The sequence below is a fragment of the Equus przewalskii genome, chromosome 18 (assembly GCF_037783145.1).
Source record: "Equus przewalskii isolate Varuska chromosome 18, EquPr2, whole genome shotgun sequence".
Classification (NCBI taxonomy): domain Eukaryota; kingdom Metazoa; phylum Chordata; class Mammalia; order Perissodactyla; family Equidae; genus Equus; species Equus przewalskii.
The window spans coordinates 33,123,972-33,145,177 of NC_091848.1; the positions used below are offsets into that span (position 1 = coordinate 33,123,972).

The window sequence follows — 21,206 nt, forward strand, 5'->3', positions numbered from 1 at the left end:
AATTTCTCTTGTTTTAAGCCATCCAGTTTGTGATAATTTGTACGGCAGCCCTAGGAAACTAACACAGTACACGAGAACATCGTAGTTTCTGAACTACATATGCTAAATCGACATGCACACACCATCACCACCTTGGCAGAGCTGTCACCCACTGCCTGCATCTCTGCCCGCCCAGTGCCTGCATCTCTGCCTGCCCACTGCCTGCATCTCTGCCCACTCACTGCCTGCATCTCTGCCCGCCCACTGTCTGAGCCTAGCCTGCCCTTGAGGCTCATGCCAAGGTCACTGGGGTGTCACGCATCAGCCAACACCGCCCAGGGAAGCAGGAAGGTGCTCAGCAGTCACTGACGAAGGGCAGCTCTTGTCAGCTTTCCTCTCTGCTTCCCAGCCCAGGCTCCAGCACCAAAGAGAACAGGGGGCAACGATCACCCCCACATGGCAGGTCCACTTGCAAAGCCCTTTCCCAGCCTTGAGAGGGAACAAGGCAAAGATGAGGAAAACAGGTTCGCAGAGGCTGGGGACCGACCCAGGCCGAGCAGACCCCAGACTGGACCTGGCTCTTCTGATCCAGGGCCAGGAGCCTCACACTCCCCTTTGTTGTTTCACAGAGCTCCAGCCAGGAGATAATTCTTACTATTCTTTTTTTAAAAGGAAACAAAGTACAAAATTACAAATTGCTGTTGTGTCTGCCTGCTCCAGGCTTCGAACCACCTCCTGGGCCGCTGGGAGAGAGTTCCATCCAGTAAGAGGAAAGGGGGATGGGGGGTGGGTGGGCAGGAAGGAGATGAGACACAGGCAGTCAAGCCCCCTGGGCCTGGGTGGATACAGCAAGGTCCAGCGAGGCACGGCCGAGGGAGGTCAGGAACCAGGGAGTGGCCCGAAGCAGGTACTCAGGCCGCCGGTCATGGGCCACGATGGCTGAAGCGTAGAGGAGGCCAGCCAGGGCCGACAGGAGCCGGGTCCACAGGTGGATGGAGGGAAACGTCCTACCCCGGCACTGGGCAGAGAGAGGAGGGGGCTGGGCGGGGAGGAACACTACACCCACTGCAGGTCCCTGGGAGCTGGATTCTAAGGCCCCTGGTGGCACAGCAGGTTGGAGGGCAAACCTTCTGCCCATGGTCAGTCCACAAGGGTGCTGCTTCTGTTGGGCTTCCAGCTTTTGCTCAAGCCACTTACTTTAACTGATGAACTCCTATTCATCCCTCAGAACCTGGCTTAAGCTCAACTCTGGGAAACCTCTGGTTACCATCTCTACCCTAAGTGGAGTGAGTAACTCCCTCTTCCGGGTCCCATTGCACAGTATACATCCCTCCAGTGGACTGCGTTTCACCCAGACCATGACTTAGCTCCTTACACATGTGTCTGCCCAACAGACAGAGGGCTCCCAAGGGCAGGGCTGGGGTCCTCACCATCTCAGGGCCCCTGGCCCCTGGCCCCTGGCCCCAAGTCGGGGCTCGTGAATGTCAGCTGGGAGAATGTGAGGGAGCTGTGAAGAATTAGGACTGAATTACAAAGAGCCAAGGCTCAGCTCTCTCTTCTTGGGACCATCAGTTCTGAACAAGGCCAAATGGGGAAGGTCAGGAAAATTACACGTAACGTTCTGGAAATTTTGAAGCCAAGGGTATATTTTTGGAGAATGAGTAATGGAAATATTGATTGAAACAAAAGAAAACATATAATATTTATATGTAAGTATTGTTTATGGGTATGAAGTCACTTTATATATACATTTATATGTATATACACAAATAGATATATGATCACATAGTATATTTAAATTAATATATAAATATAAATTATATTATTTGTATCTATAATGAGTTTGCTCATTAGATGACCATATTTAGAGATAATATAGGCCTTGGCTAGGGAATGGAAAAAATTCAAGGGAAAAGGGCATGTTTTGGACAATTTTCCCCATTTTAATTAACTCCCCCCAAAATGCCTCAAGAGAGTTACATTTCCCTCTGTATTTCTTCTACTTTTGTTCCCAGGTCTCCCTGCTTCTCCTGCCATCCCTTAAGCGAGACAGCACCCAGGCCAGGGAGGGGGTGGGCGGCCCCCCGCCCCATCAGCCCTTCCGCCCCACAGAGCCCAGGAAGCACCTTCATGCCAGTCAGCCCTGCTATGGCGAGAAGCCTTGGGGTCCCTCAGTCTACCCATCCTCATTTTACAGAGGATACTGATGGCCAGAGAGGGGAGGTGATGTGCAGGGTGGGGCTGGGCCCTGGGCCTCCTGCCCCTTGGCTTTGTTCTTGCCGCTCCTCTGGGTGGGTGGAAGCTGGAGCCCTCTGCTCTCACCCCTGTGCCAGCTCACTCACGGCTCACTCACACTGCCCAACCACTTCCAAACCCAGTGTCCCTCCAGGGCCTAGAGCGCTCTATTTGCCTGCCAGTCTGGACACACAGTAGGTGCTTAATAACTGCTTGAAGAATGGAACTGGCTCGGTGACTCAGGATATGGCAGGACTTTCTCCAGCACAGCCAGGCCTTATCCAGCAGGTCAGGACAGAACGCTGGGGGCCGAGCGAGCCTGTGGCTGCCTAGCAAAGCCGTGCTGGGGCTGGAAGCAGGCCACACCTCCGACAGCTCCCGCAGCAGCCAGGTGCTGTCAGCACGATGTTTCACTGCTCAGCGGGAGTCTAACAGCCCTTGTCCTGTTCAAGGGCTCACTCCTGGGAGAACGTGAACTTTTCCCACCAAAGCCACCCAGCCATTCCACTCCTCAGTGCCCCCATGAGGGGTAAATTAGGAGCAGCTCCTAGGGGATCCAGGGTCTGAGACATTGCTGGCTAGGCTTTCCAGAACACCCCAAACTCTGTTGAGTTTCTCCTTAATAAGGAGACCGGACCCTGGGCCCTTCTTCATGAGACCAGAGACACTCAGGGCTGGAAGCCTCTCAGAGATTGTCCAGCCTAATCCCAATGCAATCTCACTTTCTCCTCCTGCCAAGGAGGCATCAGGCTTGAATGCCTCCTGTGATGGGGAGCCCACTACCTCCCAAGGCAGGAATAACAGTACTGATGGCACTCAACATGCCAGGCACTTGCAAAATGTCTAACCCAAGAAGTTCTTCCTTTACTGAATGGGGAGTAGCCCTCCCAATACCGTCTTGGTTATTGGTTCTGGTCCTGGTCTTGGTTCTGTTCTCTGAGAGTGCAGAGGAGAGGCTGTTCCTTCTGCCCCAGGACAGCCCTCGTGACTCCTGCATCCGTGAGCTTCCTTTCTTCCAGGCCAGATTAAGTCACTCATTCAGAAGTGTTTGCTGGCACCTACCATGGGCAGGCCCCAAGCACCCGGAATACAGTGGGAATAAAACAGACAAGGCCGCTGCTCTCACGGTACTAATGTTCCGCTGGGGACCAGGCAGCCACTTGGTAAATAAGTGAAGGAGCTAATTTCAGGTTGTGACAAATACTAAGAAGAAAATGAAGCAGCGTGAGGGACACCGTGGTGGGGTTGGCCCAGGGCTGTTGTAGGTGGGGTGGTGTTATGGGTTGAATTGTCTCCCCCAAACCCCCAGAGCCTGTGAACGTGGCCTTATTTGAAAAAAGGGTCTTTGCAGATGATCAAGTAAAGATGAGGTCATTAGGGTGGGCCCTAATCCAGTACGACTGTGTCCTTCTACAAAGGGGAAAGGTGGACAGAAACACCTGCAGAGGGAAGGCCATGGGATGTGACACACGGGGAGACTGGAGTCATGCTGCCACCTGCCAGGGACCTCCCAGAAGCCGGGAGAGAGGCCTGGAGCAGACCCATCCCTAGTGCCTTCTGAGGGAGCACGGCCCTGCTGACACCTTGATTGCAGACTTCCGGCCTCCAGAACCATGAGACAGTACATTTCTGCTGTTCAGAGTTTGGGATAGCTTCTTATGGCAGCCGCAGGAAACTAACACAGATGGCTAGGGCACTGCACCAGTTCCTTCAAAGATCTTCACATGACCTGGCAGCTTCCCAGCCCCCGTGCCACCCTGGAGTCCCCCCAGGGGCCGCTGAACCGAGTGCAGTGCTCGCCACCCTCCTCTGCCGTGATCTGGGGACAGCACCTTCGCCGGTGAGGCCTCATGTCCCATGAGGTTTCCGGCTGTCACAGCACAGGCAGGAGCTTCCCACACATGATCAACTCCACACCTGCCATCCCCGAGTCCTGTTCTCCTGGAACTGCTAGTAAACGATGCTCTTGGGCAAGTGATTGTTTTTAGACTAACTGATGGGCCCATGATTTCCGGTGTTGGGCCTGGCATCATTCCCGTCAGCAAGGCCCTCCCGGCAGAGTTTTCACACGTCCCCAGTATCTTGCTCTTCGGCGGGGACTTTCCTGCTTCAGTGGCTTTTCCTGCGTGCTCTCTTCTTTCCCTCATTTCTGCCTCCTCAAAGCCCACCTTCCCTTCGGAGCCAACCCAAGGCTCTCCAGTGCCCCACCGCCTGGCAGTGTGAAAGTCTTCATCCTCGCTCATTTGAATAGCGTAGGAGCCTTTCCTCCTTCTTCCAAGACCTCAAACTTTTGACTCCATCTTTCTGAGAGCATTAAAATAGCCTGCATTACATTTCTGTGTCTTCCATGAGACTGAGCTCCCCCAGGGCAAACATGGCGTCTGAGCATCTGTACCCCCACAGGACGGGCCACACAGGGCTTCCCTCACGCCACATGCTTGGAAAATACATGCCAACACGATGCTCTCGAATACACAGAGCCCCAGTGGCTGCTTGATTCTCGCCTCTAAAACCTCCTCATTCCATAATGGGACAGCTGTTCATCCAAGCCCAGGGCCTTTTCCCCCAGAGCTTGCTTTTCATTTGCTACAAGAAATGGAGAGAATGCAGTGGGCTCTCTCCCCGTGAGAGGCTCTAGTGGCCTCAGGACCTCCCCTGGGCCAGCTGCCCACTAGACACACACACACAGGGTGACACCACCCCTCTGCCCGGGTGACCTGGAGCTTCAAGGATGCTCCCAGATGCCCTAAGACCTGCCACAGTGGCCCATAGTCCCAGCCCCAACCCCGGGCTCACGATTCTGGAGAGCGGGGGGATCCGGGAGGCCCAGGAGCCGAGGGCGGCGATGCCACCCAGCAGGTAGCCGAGGATTTCGGTGTTGTCCTGTGGGGACAGTGATGCACTCAGCACCCGGAGGAGACCACCCACGTGTCCCAGACCTGTCCTTTCCTGCTTTTAGTATGTTCCTCCCAACAGCAGCAAAGCCTAACCCTGCTCCCCCCAGGGCATTGCTGGGACTGTGAGGGGGGACAGGACTCTCACTCCCCCACGGCCCCCAGGGCTGGCTCGGCCTCACCTGCAGAAAGCTTCCCAGGAGCCTCCGCTGCGGCCCTCGGATGAGGCCTGATGCCTTCGGGACAGCGGCCCAGAGGGCCCAGCCAGGGCCCAGACTCAGCGGCAGGGCCAGGGCAAATAGGCTGGCCCTGAGCCGCCGCTTCCTCTTCCTCTCCCGGGAGCCCCGACCTGCAACAGACACCAAGAGCCCACAGTGCGCCTGGGATCTTGAGCTCGACAGACAGGTGCATGGGAAGAAGTGGTGTCAACCCAGCCCCGAGGCCAGAACCACTCCCATCATGTTCTACAGGCCACGTCCTCCAGCCTTCAAGGCCCTGTGGTTGTGCCACCTTTCTGGAAAAGTCTCTCCTCCTCCCTCCCATCTTCCCCCAACACGACTGGCGCTGTTCTCCTTCCTCGGCCCTCAAAGCGTTTTATGGTTCAAGGCAGGGGAGACGTCATCCTCTGTCAAATGTATCTGCGCACACACAGTGTCGCCTCTCCTAGACCGGAAGCCCTAAGGGCAGGCACTGTGCCCTGTGCCCTGGCAGCTTCTATAACATCCACAGAGCCTGGCACAGAGCAGAACCAGCTCAAGCTTGGGGAGGGCATCAGTGAGTGAACGTGTTGGTGCCAGGGCACCGGAATGGTGAGCAGGACCAGGAGCACCGTCTTTAAAAGTCTCCTTGAAATGTAAGACAGGTACTCCTCTGATCACTTCTAATAGGAACGCTTCTCTCTGGGCAGCATCAGCAGCTGAGGGCATCTTACATTTTCCCACTGACACAACCATCCCCTTTTGGGATAAGTGGCCAAGGACACTGCTGCCCCTTCTCAGGAACCTCCCAGTTCCTCATACTCAGGGTACTCATCCCATCTCAGTGACTTACAGCCCCCTCTGCCTGAAGTGGCCCGCGCCCACTCCTGGCATCCATTTCTGGAAGGTGTGGGGCTTCGCTTGGCCACCCTGGACTTGCACACTGAGATATCACTGTTCATCCCCAAAGCCACGCACCACCGCTCCTCCTGGCCTTTGCCCACGCTGTTCTTTTCTCTTGGAATGCCCTTCCCTGCAGTCTTAGTTCCAACATCTCATCCTCCTTGACACCTGCAGCCCCTTCCCTCCCTTGGTTGCCCACGGGGTGCATGCACCTCCTCACTAGCAGCTCTAGTGATCGTTTAGGGCCCTGTCTCCTTCATCCGGCGGAGGTCAGGGAGCCCGTTCATTCGCCTGTGCCTGGCAGGCGCCCAGCTCGGGTGTGACAAGAAGTAGGCACTCAGCGCCCTGACAGATGAAGACAGGAACAGACGGCCACACACTCACCTGAATTAGGCTTGTATCTGGAGCCGCAGACTGGGAAGAGAATGAACACAAAGTTCACCAAGTCAACAGCTGCCAGGTAGGCACCAGTGAAAACCTGGGAGCAGATGGAAACAGAGACCGGGTGTTTAAACATCGTTCAGCCATGACATTGTCTCTCATCCCAGATCTCCTCTACCACGTTGTTCTTCCAATATGCGGTGCTTCCAGGGAGCCTCCCACCAGCCCCAAGAGAGTCGATTATCATCCCCGTTGGACTGACGAGGAGACGGGGCGCTTAAATGACCAATCCCATTATGGCCGATGCCCATGGGTAGAGATGGGACCAGAACCTAGCCCTCTGCACCCTACACAACACTCTCCACCACACGGTTAGCCTCTGCTGCGTAACTGTGGCCACTGAACTCTTCTGGGCCTGTTTCCTCATCTGGAAGCCAGGGATAGTCACGGTGCCCGCTGGCCCCCCACCCCGCCCACGGACTGTTAAGCAGATTATGTGAGTCAATACATGGAAAGTGCTTAGACCAGTGGCTGAAGGAAAATAAAATGCGCCCACCCACAAATGCCCCAGCCACCATGACAGGACGGTTGGTGGGAAGAGCTTGTGCTCTGGAGTCTTAATCCTGGCATGGCCACTTACTAGGGGGTGACCTTAGAGAAGTTATTGAACCCCTCTATGCCTCAGTTTCCACACGTCTAAAACAGGGGTAACAAGAGCACCCACGTCATAGGATGACTTGAGGATTAAATGAATTAATACATGGAAAGCTGTCAGTGCCAAGTACGTAGCTGAGTATTTAATAAATATTAGGTGTTTTTATTGGACTTGAGCAGGGCCTCGTTATAGCCTATCAGCCAATGAGAATGGGCCCCCAAAACAAAAGATGATGCTTTTCTGAGACAAGAGTGCTCACAGCAGCATCTAGAACTCTCCAAATCTGGGTCCCGACCACTAGGCTGCCCTTCTTCATGTCTGCCTGGGTGGGCACAAGGCTAGGACCAGCCCCATGAGGGACCCCCACCCTGGGGCCCAACAGATTCTCCTTGGCGTATGTGTTTTTGCATAGGCCCCTTCTCTGCAGGTTTGTCTGAGGGCCTAGACTTTGGGAAAACTTGAAACCCTTTCTCACTTGCTCTGAAGCCCGCATCACCACTTGGGAAAGGCTTCAGCCGCCCCTGCATGAGCTGGGCTGGCCCCAGGCTCGAAATCAGTAACAAGGACAATCCCTGTTTATGGAGTATCGACTATATGCCAGCTGCTGTTCAAAGTGATGGAGATTCAGTAGTGAAGACAAATTCTCGCTCCTGTGGAGTGGACATTCTGGCAGGGGTTAACACACGATAAGCCATAAACATAACCAGAATGTACAGTAGATGGTGGGTTCGGGGTACGCTACAGGAGAGCACAGAGCAGGATGAGGGGGTCTGGAGCGTGTGGTAGAGGCAGAGCACACTTTTAAACAGATGGTCGGGGGAGGTCTCATTAAAAGGGTGACTTTCAAGCAAAGACTTGAAGGAGGTAAGCAGTGAGCCATGTAGCTATGGGGCAAGAGGATGGATGGGGCCCTGAGGTGAAACTGTTCCTCATATGGTGAAAGAACAAGACAGAAGCCACCGTCACCTGCGGGCCTGACGCACCTGGATCGTGAGCTGTCTGGCCAGAATCGCCCCGACGGTGTCACACAGGCTGGTCAGGAGGCAGCAGGCAGCACACGGCGCCATCTGGTCCCGTCTGGGTTTCTTTGAACATCTCAGATAGAGAAGCCTGGGTGACAGGGGTATGGACAGAACACAGGGCCGTGAGCTTGGGCTCCCAAAGTAGGGTCTGAAAAGGGCACTGGGAATTTGTGTCTTCATGAAGCACTTTCCCCCCAGGTAATCAGCAGGTGTCTTTGGACTCAGTTTACAGACGAGAAAAGAAAGGATCAAAGACTCCCAGGACTCTGGTCAACAAGCCTGCGGGAGCCCGACCCCAGGAAACCTGGAGACACTCGCCTCTAACGCCTCTAATGAAGAATTTCTTTCCTCCTGCAAACCACGCCCCCCCCCACCCCCCGCCCCGACTCAATTTAATGACCCACCACTCAGTGCTGACAAATGAGCTGTCAGGTTTCATGTTTTGAAAGGAAGCAGGAGAGTTATAAAAGTAACTTGACAATGCAGTTAACTGCAGAGCAGGGTTACCCGCCTAAATTAAAAAGGCAACTGGTTTCTTTGACATTAACGTGAAGTCCTTATACTCCCTCCCGGCAGTGGGGTGGCCTGGCTTCTGCCACCGGCATCCAAGGTGATTTCATTTGGGTGCATGTTCTCCCACACAGGGAGAGTGAAAAGCTTCGAAGATGCATGGCGCTGTGGGCTGACCTCCCACTAGCGTCCCCCACTGCTGGCTTCTCTCCCTATTCTCCTCTTTCCACGCCGCCCCCCCCCCCCACTGCCACACACCCAGAGTCAAGTGCAGAGACGCAGACAGGCTGGACAGGGCCAGAGGTTTCTTTGGCATCATTGATCGGATCTCGGAAACCATGTTGTTTGCCTGCTCCATTTCTATGGAGAAACCGAGGCACGACCACAGCGGCTCGGGTTTCATTACCTTTAACCACAGGGCGGTACTCACTGCACCTCATTAAGACTGTTTGCGGCGTTCTGGGTGTCAGCCCTGGTGCCTAAGGATAGGAGACTATTTGGGTTCCCAAACATTGCCTGACCTGCCGGACGAAGCCTGAAGCTCACAGGGGGAACATCACCCTTTTGAATTTGGGTCCCGGGCTCCTGAGAGTGATACAAGGCCTAGGAGTGAAGACTCTAAATTAGAGACTCTGAGCTAGCCCAGATCAGAAAGAATTATTTCAGCCCTCCCATTTGGGAGAGGGAAACCCGGAGGCCTCTGGTGGTAAGGTATGTCACGCGTGCAGGCTCTGCTCTGCACCTGCTGCTCTTCAGCACTTCCCCGGCTCTCAGGGGTCAGGGATCCCGGGCTGACCATAAGCCAGCCCACACACAGCTCAGAGGAGATACAGTCCCCAAAGACAAACAGTGGATCAGGGAGAACGAAGTCCTGAAAACAGACGGGCATCTCCAGACCTGAGGCAGGGGGAAAAGCAGAGGCTCTGCTCCCACACCGACTGGCTGGGCATTCTCGAGGGAGTGCTTAACCTCTCCAAGCCGTAGGCTAGTAATCTAACAGTCTAATGTCTGCTAATGCTGACCTCGAGGGCGGCTGTGAGGAACAAATGAGATCATGCGCGTCAAGTGCCTGTTAGCTTCCACCCTCTGATCTGCAGACTTTAATCCTCACAAGCCTGCCCCTTTCTAATAGGATCTGGGGTTTCGCTTCTTCCCATTCACTGAGGCAAGTTAGTTAACCTCTAGGAGCCCTGGGCTTCCTCATCTAAACGGGGGCAATAACAGTCCCTACCTCCTGGGGTTGTGGCAGGGGTTAAAAGAGTAAATGAATGCAACAGCAGCCCACAGTAAATGTGCTAAGTGTCTCTGTATTCGTTTTCCAGTGACTAGTTAGTGGGGCTGCAGGATCTCCGCAACAATACCAAGCCCGAGGGTACTCCATCGAGTGCCTAAGGTGAGCGGTGCCAGCCTCCCCCAGCGGTGCTGGTCCTTTCTGCTCTGCCAGGAAATATTTAGGTGGCACCATGCTGGGCATTGCTTGTACCAGTCTGTGGATTTCTGAGCTTGGGACAGGGCGGCTGAAGACCCGCAGGCCAACTTTAACCAGCGCTCACCATTAGAACCCAGGTTATGGTGACCACCCGGCCAGACGGCTCCAGATGCTGGACAGACCAGGGCAAAGGCTGTGGCCAGAGACAGGTCATCACCACCCACCTTCCCAATTAAGAGGGCCTTAGGTAAATTGAGGCCAGAAACAGCGAGAGACTCGTCCAAGGTCCTTGCCCTCTGCCAAAGGTTGGTGGCAGAGCCGGAGCAATAATCATGACGTTTCATGGGCACTTACTAAGGGCTTTACCGGTAGTAACTCATTTAATCCTCCCATGCGTCCTATGAGTTATCATCCCCGTTTATGTGAGGAAAATGAGGCCCAGTGGTTCTATCGGTTGCCCAGCTCACACGGCGAGTCAATGGGGAAAGGCTGACAATAGAACCCAGGGCTCACGGCTTCCCGTCCAGGGCCCCATCCACCTGCCCAGCCTCCTCCTGCTGGCTCGCAGCCCAGCCTCCCTGTGCGTGGAATCCGGAAAGAAGTATCCGACTTCAATCTACAGCAAAATGTTAGTTTCGATCCTGGAATTGTGCCGCCTCATGGACCCTCCCTTTCTGCCCCCTTCCCTCTAGGCTTCCAAGAGGGAGTAAGCAGCGGGGGAGCGCCCCATTCCCCCCGCGGCAGCCCCGGTCGCCCAGCCCCGGTCCCCATTACAGCGCGTGGGCGGCGATCCAGCAGGAGGAGGAGCAGATCCACAGGCCGAAGGAGATGCAGACGCGGTGGCGGGCGAAGCAGCGGTCCAGGTAGTCCCAGTCCCAGAGCGCGGGCGCGGGCGAGGGCGAGGGCGCGGGCGCCGGGCTGGGCGCCTCCCCCATGGCACGGCTCGGCTCCGCCCGCCGCAGTGTCCGAGCCTCCCGCGTGGCCGGGGACCCGGGCGCAGCCTCCCTCGGCCGCGGGCAGCCCCGGCCGCTGCCGCCCCGCGCCCCCTTCTCTGGGAGCGGTTCCGCCGCCGCGGCCCCGGACGAGCGCACCGACCCCGGGCGGGGATGGGCGCGCCCAGCAACGCGCTCCCGGGCGGCGGCGGCGGCGGCGGCGGGGGGGGCGGAGGAGACACGAGGGAAAAGTTTCCGGGACCGCGCGTCTCCCCACCCCTGCCTATTGTTGGGGGTCGACGGGCCGGAGGCCGCCCCCCAGCGGCGGGAGCCGGGAGCAGCCTCGGCACAAAGGCTGCGGCCCCCGCCCCCCAGGCAGTGGTGGCCGCGCCGCGCCCGCGGACCCCTTTGCAGTCACCCACGCCCAAAGCCGGCGGCCGGAGGGGAACGCAGTGACCTGCCGGGTCACTGTAAGGCACTTTGTCCGTTCATTAACCCGCCACATTTTCTGAGCTAAGCAATACACGTACTTCGCGCCTGCCGAAGCGCTTGGATGCTGGGGATCCCGGGGTGAGTGGGGCCTGGTCCTGATGGTTAAAGGGTGCCATGCAAAGGGTGCAGAGGGAGGCCGGGAAGGAGGAAACAAACGCGCCGGCGAACATATCCTGCCCCCACATCTTCTCGCACTCTCTTTCCTGAAACTGTCAGCGGCCCCCTCTGCCCCCACTCAGTCACCCAAGCCAGACTTCTGGAAGTCATTCTAGAAGGCGACCCCAGCAGCCAAGGAGGCAGATGATCTTAGCAATCTGTCCCCTGCTATCCAGCCCCACAGCCACACAATTCTGGTGCGCAGAGCTGTTTTTTCTTTTTTGAAAACAAAACTATTATTGTAATTTTTGAATTTCCTTGCTGATTTTAATTTGATTCAGTCTTTATGACAGCTTGCCTCTCCTCCAGGGTCAGCCTAAACCCTCGGAAGGTGGGCCTAGTTTAAAAATTGCTTCAATCCTCCCCACCCACCCTGGACCGGTTGACACACCTCGACAGTTTTTTCTTAGAATAGTAATTAATTCTCTACGTTTTTTGTGACCTCTTTGAGAATCTGAAGAAAACCTCATTCCTGAAAAATATATGCACATCCATACAGAGTTTCTCCTGCAATCTTCAGGAATTTATGGAATGCTTGAAATTCAATTATGGATTCCATGGAGGAGTAGACCCCAGACTAAACCCCCTCGTTTAAGGGTTTGAGTCCTCTGAGTCCGCTGCCTGAGCACTGGGGTGGTCTGGTCCATAGATCACTGGTATCAGAATCATTCTGGCTGATGTCAAAAAGCAGACCCAGTAAATCCAGCTCTCTGGGCACGTGTCCTTGGAATCTGCATGGATTCATTTCCTAGAACTGCTGAAACAAATTACCACAAGTTTAGTGGCTTAAAACAACATAAATTTATTCCCTCACCGTGTGGAGATCAGAAGTCTGAAACCAGTGTGTGGACCAAAATCAAGGGCTGCCTCTCTCTGGGGCTTTGGGGTGAGGGGAGAATCTATTTCTTGTCTTGCCTCTTCCGGCTTCTGGTGGCTGCCAGCATTCCTTGCCTTGTGGCCGCCTCTCTCTGATCAGCCTCTGCCTCCTGCCTCCACGGCCACACTGAGTCCTCTCCTGTGTGTTAGGTGTCCCTCTGCCTTGCTCTTATAAAGACACTTGTGATTGCAGTTATGGCCTGCTCACATAATCCATGGTAATCCCCGGGTGTCTCAAGATCTTTAACTTTATCTGAAAGGACTCTTTTTCCACGTAAGGTAAAATTTACAGGTTGCAGGAATTAGGACTTGGCATCTTCTGGAGCCATTATGCAGCCTATGACGCTGCATTTTCACAAGTTTCCTGGGAGATTTTAATGAGAAACACTGGTTGTGGAGACGGCCCTCAGTGAGGCGTGGGGAGCTGGGGGAGCAGTTCCCAGTCACTGGACTGTCGGCTCCGAGAAAGATGTGATGAGAACGGGGGCCTTAAAGCCTGCAGATCTTGGACGGAATTGTCACTCTGCCTCCTGGCAGTTGTGACCTGGGGTGAAGCGCTGATCCTCTCCACGCTTGAGGATTCTCACCTGGAAACTGAGAATGGTACCTACTGTAGAGTTACTGTGGTTGTTAGAAACTCTGCAGGTAAAGCATCTGGCACATGTCAACAGTGGAAATTATTATTGTTGTTGTCTTTCCTAGGAAGAGCCTCAAATCCACTCAAAAAAATGGTTCAAAGAAAATGGGACAAGGAAGGTCAATTCATGATAGGGAGACACAGAGCTCAGTTCTTGGGTCTTTTCTCGACCAGATGCCAGAAGCACCTGGATTTCTGGCTTTAATACTGTGGCTCGGCCTGTGCCTCCGAGCGAGCATCTCCAGGGCAGCCCTCCCGGGCTTTAGACTCACACAGGCAACTCGACATCCCCACTTGCATGTCTAGTAGAGCACATCTGAAACCAAACTCGTGATTTTTCCTCCCAAAGCTACTCTGCCTGCTGTCGTCCCTGCACAGGCCGCCTGGGTGTCCTGGTCCTGTAGGGGCCCAAGTCCCCGTGCCTGTGCTCCTCCGCTAGTAGGGCGCCTCTCAAGCTGTCTTTCTACCAGGCTGTGAGCGTCCTGCAGCCGGGGTTGTTGAGTTCATACCTGTAACCTCAGCTCCCAGCTCGGTGCCTGGCACATGATAAGGAAAATATTTACTGAATGAATAAATTGATTTTTAAACAACCTGTAAAAATGTGATATGTACTATAGTAAGAGCATATTTAAAATGCTTTGGCAACACCTAACGTTGTGGGTGTGGGTGTGGTGGGGAAAGCTTTCAAGAAACGCCTCAGCTGGCTTTGGAGAATAAGTTTGCTCTTGGCAACGAGGCCATGGCGCCAGCCCCGCAAAGGCCCTCCTGGAGGCAGGAAGGGCAAGGCTGTGGACAGGGGCAGGTGGCAGAGGTGCTGCAGCCAGGGTAGGAGATGAAGTGAGAGGCAGGCCGCGGCTGGCTGGTCACGAGGGAATCAGGACTTCATCCTGTGGGGACCCTTAGGATTACATGTTCTGACCAACTCCCTCCCTGGCCCCAGGACCCCTCCCTAAGCCTCCCAGGACCTTCCGTGGGGCTCTTCACACGGTGGGTCAGCGCTCAGGAAGTGAATCAGTTCCTTTTCCAGGCTCCTGGGGCCTGGCAGCTGTCTCGCCCCAAAGCTAAAGCCAATGCCTTTGGCCTTGGTCCAGAGTTTGCCGAAAAGGAAAACTAACAAGAGGAATCTTGCACATGCCCTGTCCCAGCTCCCAGGCATTTTCTGTTGGCAGAGGCACTGCGCCCGCAGGCGTCGTCCTGAAGAAGCGGGTGGCCCTGCAGGAGCAGGGGTCGAGGCCACAGTCCCAGCCACTTGCGGGGGATGGGCCGGCAGCTCAGCGGCTTTCTCCTGAGGACAGTTGCTTCCTGCCAGTCTTCTTGTAAAATGTATTATTTAGAGGCAGGGCTTGTGGCTACTACTCAAACATTACAAAAAGCTCTACGGCAGTTTGATTTACCTGCTGTAAATAGGGAGAAAGCGATTCTAAGAGAAAGCATTTGGAAATAGTGGCTTTTCCAAATTTTACTGAGTCCCGTTGTGGACGTGTTGGAGCGTCACGCCTGAAGCAGGTGGTGGGACTGTCGGGGTCCTGGGCCCTATTTAACACTCTGTCATCAACTCACTGTATGATCTTGTGAAGGTTTCTTCACTTTTTCCCCCTCAAATTCCTCATTAATACCCTCCGGTTGCTGAAAGTCACTTAGTTCGAGATGCTCAGAAGCTAGGCAAGGGCTGATGGAACTGAATGACGTTGAAACGCTCCCCCAAGGAAAGCCCTACATTTTCAAAGAGGCAAATCTCAGTGAATGCTGTCTAATAGCAAGGCAACTCACCTTTTAAAAAGAGCCAACTAAATGGCATTCAGTATTGGAATATTTGCATTGAAATAATTATTGAAAATAAATATAAGTTCTCACCACAGTTGACAATTCAGAAAGAAACCAGCATCCTGCCAAGTTCATACACCTGATACTGGATATCCCCACTTCCCAAAAGCTGGCGAAGGTGGAGTAAAAAGAGGAACTAGGTTTCTTTCCCTTTTTTTTTTTTTTTTAAAGATTGAGATTAAGCCTCAGCGAGGAGGACAACTCTGGATGGTGATGGTAAGTTAGGCAAGTGAGAGGGAAGGTGAGCTTTTTTCCCTTTTTTTGGGGAAATAGCCTTTTTTTTTTTTTTTTAAGATTGGCCCTGAGGTAACATCTGCTGCCAATCTTTCTCTCTTTTTCTTTTTCTCCCCAAAGCCCCAGTATATAGTTGTATATCCTAGTTGTAGGTCATTCTGGTTCCTCCAAGTGGGATGCCGCCACAGCATGGCTTGATGAGCAGTGTGTAGGTCCATGCCCAGGATCCAAACTGGAGAACTCTGGGCTGCCAAAATGGAGCACGCAAACTTAACCACTTGGCCACAGGGCGGGCCCCAAGAACTACCTTCCTGTTAATTGTGATAACTATTTGATTCTAGCCAGCCTTGTTGGTCTAGTGGTTAAGATCCAGCGCTCTCACTGCAGTGGCCCAGGTTCATTTCCCGGTCAGGGAACCACACCCTTGTTGGTTGTCACACTGTGGCGGCTGCGTGTTGCTGTGATGCTGAAAGCTACACCACCGGTATTTCAAATACCAGCAGGGTCACCCATGGTGGACAGGTTTCAGTGGAGCTTCCAGACTAACACAGACTAGGAAGAAGGACCTGGCCACCCACTTCCAAAAAAATTGGCCATGAAAACCTTGTGAACAGCTGTGGAGCACGGTCTGATACAGTGCCGACAGGTGAGAGGATGGTGCAAGGGACCAGGCGGGGCTCCGCTCTGTTGTCCACAGGGTCGCTGGGAGTTGGAATCAACACAATGGCACTAAAAACAAAATTTGATTCTAGTCTCCTGGTATAATTCTGTCTGTTCTTCTAAATGGCTCTTAAGCCATTATGGCACTTAATTGTCTATTCATATGTCCTCTCATTCTCCAACTTTTTTATTTTGATAAACATTTCAAAACTACAGAAAAGGTGAAAGAATACCTCGATTCACCAATTGTTAACATTTTGCCACATTTTGTTTTCTGTCTCTCACTCTACTGGGAACCATTTGAAACTGCAGCCATCATGACACTTTACCCCTAAATGCATCAGCCTGTCTCTCCAAGGATGTTCTACACAACTACACTTCTATTACACTGATACAATATTATCTAGTATGTAATCTGTATTAAAATGTACTCAATTGTTCCAATAATGTCCAATATAGTGGGTTTTTTTTTTCCGTTCAAGATTCCTTCAGTTGGTGCTGTGTCTCTTTAGTCCAAGTCCCTTGTCTTATAGAATGTCCCAAATCTGGAATTGTCTAATTGTCTCCTCATGATTAGGTTGAAGTTAAATGTTTTTGCAAAAACAGTACAAGGTGATGTGTACTTCCTATCGCACCATGTCAGGAGGCACAGAACGTCGGGCTGGTGCCCCCCTGGTGATGCTGAGTTTGGTCACTTGTGTAAGGTGGTGTCTGCTAGATGGCTCCGTTGTAACTGGCACTTTCCCCTTTGTACTTAGTAAGCAAGCAGTGGGTGATACTTTAAAATGGGGTGACTATACCAGGTCCCCAAGGACACTTTACTCAGTGGTTTCAGCATCCATGATTTCTTTGATGGTTACAAAATGGTGATTCTATCATTCCTTTTACATTTTTTTAACTGGGGTTCTTTCCTAAAAAAAGAGTTTCCCTTCCTCTCCCTTTTTTGAATATTACTATGGATTCAAGGGTCTTTTTAAAACAATGTGATATTTTATAACATATAAACATTGTAAGTGTTTTAATACTGTTAGTTGCCTACCCTAGCCGCAGGCAAGATGTATAAATTGAAAACATAAATCCACCCCATCCATCCCTCCTCTGAAAAAATCTCACGATTCAGCCCTTGGATGGTTGGGTCAGGCAGAAGTTGCCAGTCATTAGCCTTAGCAGCTGACTGCTGAAGCTGCCACTAGCCACATCTTCAGTGCTTAGCAGTCAGTCTCACACGGCCGTAGTTACCTCCTGGACAGCACAGATTATACATCTCCCTAGGGCAGAAAGTTCTGTTGGACAGCACTGTACTAGAACGTCCACAGCAGCACTATTTTTAAAAACCAAAGTCCCTGGGTGATGCTGATGTGTCAGTGTAGGTCATCTATTGTCACAAATGGACCGCTGTGGTGCGGGGTGCTGATAACGGGGTCGGTTGTGCACGCGTGGGGATGGGGAATATGGGAACACTCTGGACATTCTGCTTAATTTTGCTCTGAACCTAAGGCTGCTCTAAAAAATAAAGCTTATTGGAAAAAAATTTTTTTTAAATCCCCAAACCGGCAAACAAAATCCACACTTCCATCAATAATGGAATAAATTGTTGATGTGTTTACACCACAGAATACTGTACAACAATGAGAATGATTTACTATTTATTGTATGTAAGCATATGGGTGACTCTCACAATGTTGGATTAAAGATGCTGGGCACATAAGAGTAATTACTGTAGACGCTTTTATATATAATACAAATCCGGTGAAAAGGTCAGAATGGTGGTTCCCCTTGGGAGGGTCAGTTGTGACTGACTGAAAGGAAGCACGAAGGGGCTTCTGGGGTGCCGGCACGTTCTGTGCCTCCATCAGGGTGCTGGTTGCATCACAAACAATATTTGTGAGAATTCAGCTATCTGTACACCTCTGACGTGTGCACCTTCTGTATACATATACACTTCTATAAAACGTTTAATAAAAATTTTCTTCAGGGTCTGCCGTGTGCTGGGCACTCTTACATAATGCCCTTCACTTTGAGGTTGCTCAGAGTTGTTGTTTCCCCTTCTACTGGAGTCCTTCGAAGGCGAGATCTTTCCTTTCTGTGTGGCCTCCTCTTCACTCTCAACTGGTACAGTGCGTTGAACACAACAGACAACAAATGGTAGCTAAGGGTGGAAATTCTGAATGACCTTCCTCCCTTCACACACTGAAAAGGGGAAAGTGCTATTAAAACCAGGTGGCACTAAGTAGGTCTCTGGCTTGCTGCCGGATTTTCCACTTTACCCACCAAGAGAACATGTGTTGCTATTGGCTTAACAAAAACCTCAACTTCCTTCTCATTTCCTGAAAAGTAAACAGATGACAAATGAATAGCAGGTTCTACTTTAAAAGGGTGGTATATTCCTTCTAATAAAACGCTGGAAAAAAAATTCAAAACAATACTGTGATAATGACTGCAATTTGTAAGGCTAAATACTAACCTCTACAACAGGAGTGGGACTACTTAAAAAACTGCCCAGGATGCTTAACCACTCACATTCTGGGCGGGAGCGAAGGTGGAAACAGAACTTCTTTCAGGGTGTCCTAGTTTGGGTTCTTCAGACTCTGAGCAAAGGACTTAGGTTCAGTGAGTTTATTTGGGGGGCAATTCCATGAAGCAGAAGTGAGGGAGAGGAGAAAGAGACAGGGAGGGGAGAAAAGCCACGAAGGGTGAGTTAATGAGATGGTTTTAGCTGTGGGCAAGTGAGGCTCAATTTCCAGGAGGACCTTGTGAGGAACATGTGGAATGTATGTCCAGAATGACAGGGAAGCTGAGGCACTTACTAACCAGCCCCAGTTCCTCACTGGGTGAGGCTTGCTCTGGGCCTAATGTTAAACCCCCAGCCCCGCTAACTGCCCTGTGCGCAGGCTGAGCAGGCTCCTGTGCTGCAGGAGAACGTCCTCAGGCAGGTAAGCAGAAACACAGGGCTTGCAGTGGAAAGCTGTCAGCCTGCACAGGAACTGTCCACTGGGGCTGCAGGTGAACTCAAAGTAGGCAAAGGGATATGGAGTGGGGTGGGGTATCTACACAGGCATACATCTCTTACTATTAGTATTTGCTAGAAAACTAAGTCAGATACTCTTCACAATTGTTCCACATTCATGAATGTTAAATATCAAAGGTATTCATCCAGAAATGAGCTCTCACATTTATGTTCAATTTTCAAAAAGGATGCCAATACAATTCAATGGGGGAAAAGACTAGTTTTTTGAACAAATAGTGCTGGTACTACTGGATATCCACATGCAAAAGAATGAAGTTGGTCCATCCCCTACCTCACACCATATACAAAAATTAACTCAAAATGGACCAGAGAGCTAAATGTAAGAGCTAAAACTATAAAACTCTTAGAAGAAAACATAGGAGTAAATCTTAATAACCTTAGATTTGCTGGTAGTTTCTTCAATATGACACCAAAAGCACAGGTAACCAAAGAAAAAACAGATAAATTTGGACTTCACCAAAATTTAAAATGTGCTTCAAAGGATACTATCAGGGAAAGATGACAACCCACTGAATGGCAGAAAATATTTGCAAATTGTATATCTAGTAAAGGACTTGTAGCTAGAATATATAAAGAACTCTTGTAACTCAATAATAAAAAGACAAATAACCCAATTAAAAAATGGGCAAAGGATCTGAGTAGACATTTCTCCAAAGATTTATACAAATGGCCAATAAACACATGAAAAGATGCTCAACATCATTAGTCATCAAGGAAATGCAAATCAAAACCACAATGAGACACCACTGCACACCCACTAGGATAGCTAAAATTAAAAAGACAGTAACTAGTGTGGACAAGGCTGTGGAGAAATTGGAACCATTATACACTGCTGGTGGGAAATGTAAAATGGTGGAACTATTTTGGAAAATAGTCTGACAGCTCCTTAAAAGGTTAAATACATCACAATTCCAATGACCCAGCAATTCTACTCCTAGATATTTACCAAGAGAAATGAAAATCTATGTCTACCCAAAAACTTGTACATCAGTGTTTATAGCATTATGCATAATAGCCAAAAAAAGCAGAAACCCCAAATGTCTATTAATTGATAAAAGGATAAACAAAATGTGGTAGGTGCACTCAATGGAATATTATTTGGCAATAAAAAGGAATGAAGTACTGATAAATGCTCTAACATGGGTGAACCTTGAAGACATTGATTCCATTTATATGAAATGAATAGAATAGGCAAATCTATATATAAAATAGATTAGTGGTTGCTTACGCCTGGGGGGTGAGGGGTGAGTGGATTGGGGGCTGATGGCCAAAGGGTACTGGGTTTCTTTTTGGGGTGATAAAAATGTAAAATTGATTGTGGTGATGGTCGTACAACCCTTTGAATATACTAAAACCCACTGAATTGTATGCTTTATATTGGGGTATGGTATGAAACTATTTTAATAAAACAGTTACAAAAGTAAAAGCATGAAAGCATTATATATTAGACTCTTTTTCTAAAAAGTCTCATATTTTGGCTATTACACTATCATTAAAGCAAAACTTAGTCTAAATACACACTTTATTCTTTTGATATGAAAGTTCCTGCCATATGCCTGTGTCTGTTCTTCCGTAAAGGGAACCAAGCACGCTTTCACACGCCAGTGCTTGGTCCTCTTCTGTCAAGAGCTTTTTAGGCTGTCTCACTTCTCTCACATAAAAGGGAATGACTGGAAGCAGGATGTTACAGAGGGAGGAGCACAATTTTACATCTTCAGCTTTGCCCCCTCTAAGTCTACCTGTCTTGATCTGGAATAACCTTTCACCCGACATTTAAGTGAAGAATTAGAACACATTTCATTCCTCCCCTGTATAAATCCTTCCCTGGCTCACCCACTTCTTACTCCCTGTGGGTTAGCTCTAGAAAAACACACGCTTCCCTCTGTGGTAGTGGCTATGTTGATGGTGATTTTTCAATAGGTCATGCTCTCCTGGGGCTTTTAACAATCACGTGTACCAGACCCCCATTCCAAGATCTGATACTGCCTTCTGCCCTATCAGGGGGTGCTGGGTACGTGTGTGAGGTTGAGAATCGCTAATCTAAATAATGTACTCAAAAGAACCCATCTAAAATGCCAGTCATGTTTTAGCAAATTAAAATCATTTAAAGAACATGAAATGCCCAAATGGCAGTGTATCTACATAAACCAATAAAACATCTG

At 50.9% G+C, this 21,206-nt stretch overlaps 1 protein-coding gene across 9 annotated transcripts in view; it reads right to left on the reverse strand.

Annotated features, from left to right (window-relative positions):
• TMEM44 (transmembrane protein 44) overlaps positions 1-11,548 on the reverse strand; it is a 37,000-nt gene extending 25,452 nt beyond the window's left edge. For 7 of the 9 annotated variants that reach the window (XM_070582576.1, XM_008534733.2, XM_070582575.1 and 4 more), the window contains exons 1-6: positions 10,980-11,285; positions 8,228-8,354; positions 6,593-6,686; positions 5,291-5,457; positions 5,011-5,097; positions 827-997 (exon numbers count right to left, since the gene is read on the reverse strand). In XM_070582576.1, the coding sequence (XP_070438677.1) occupies positions 827-997; positions 5,011-5,097; positions 5,291-5,457; positions 6,593-6,686; positions 8,228-8,354; positions 10,980-11,140 (807 nt within the window). In that variant the 5' untranslated portion in view covers positions 11,141-11,285. Of the gene's footprint in view, positions 1-826; positions 998-5,010; positions 5,098-5,290; positions 5,458-6,592; positions 6,687-8,227; positions 8,355-10,979 lie in introns of all 9 variants that reach the window. The other 2 variants (XM_070582573.1, XM_070582574.1) reach the window with 2 other exon arrangements.
• Positions 11,549-21,206: the final 9,658 nt, after the last annotated feature.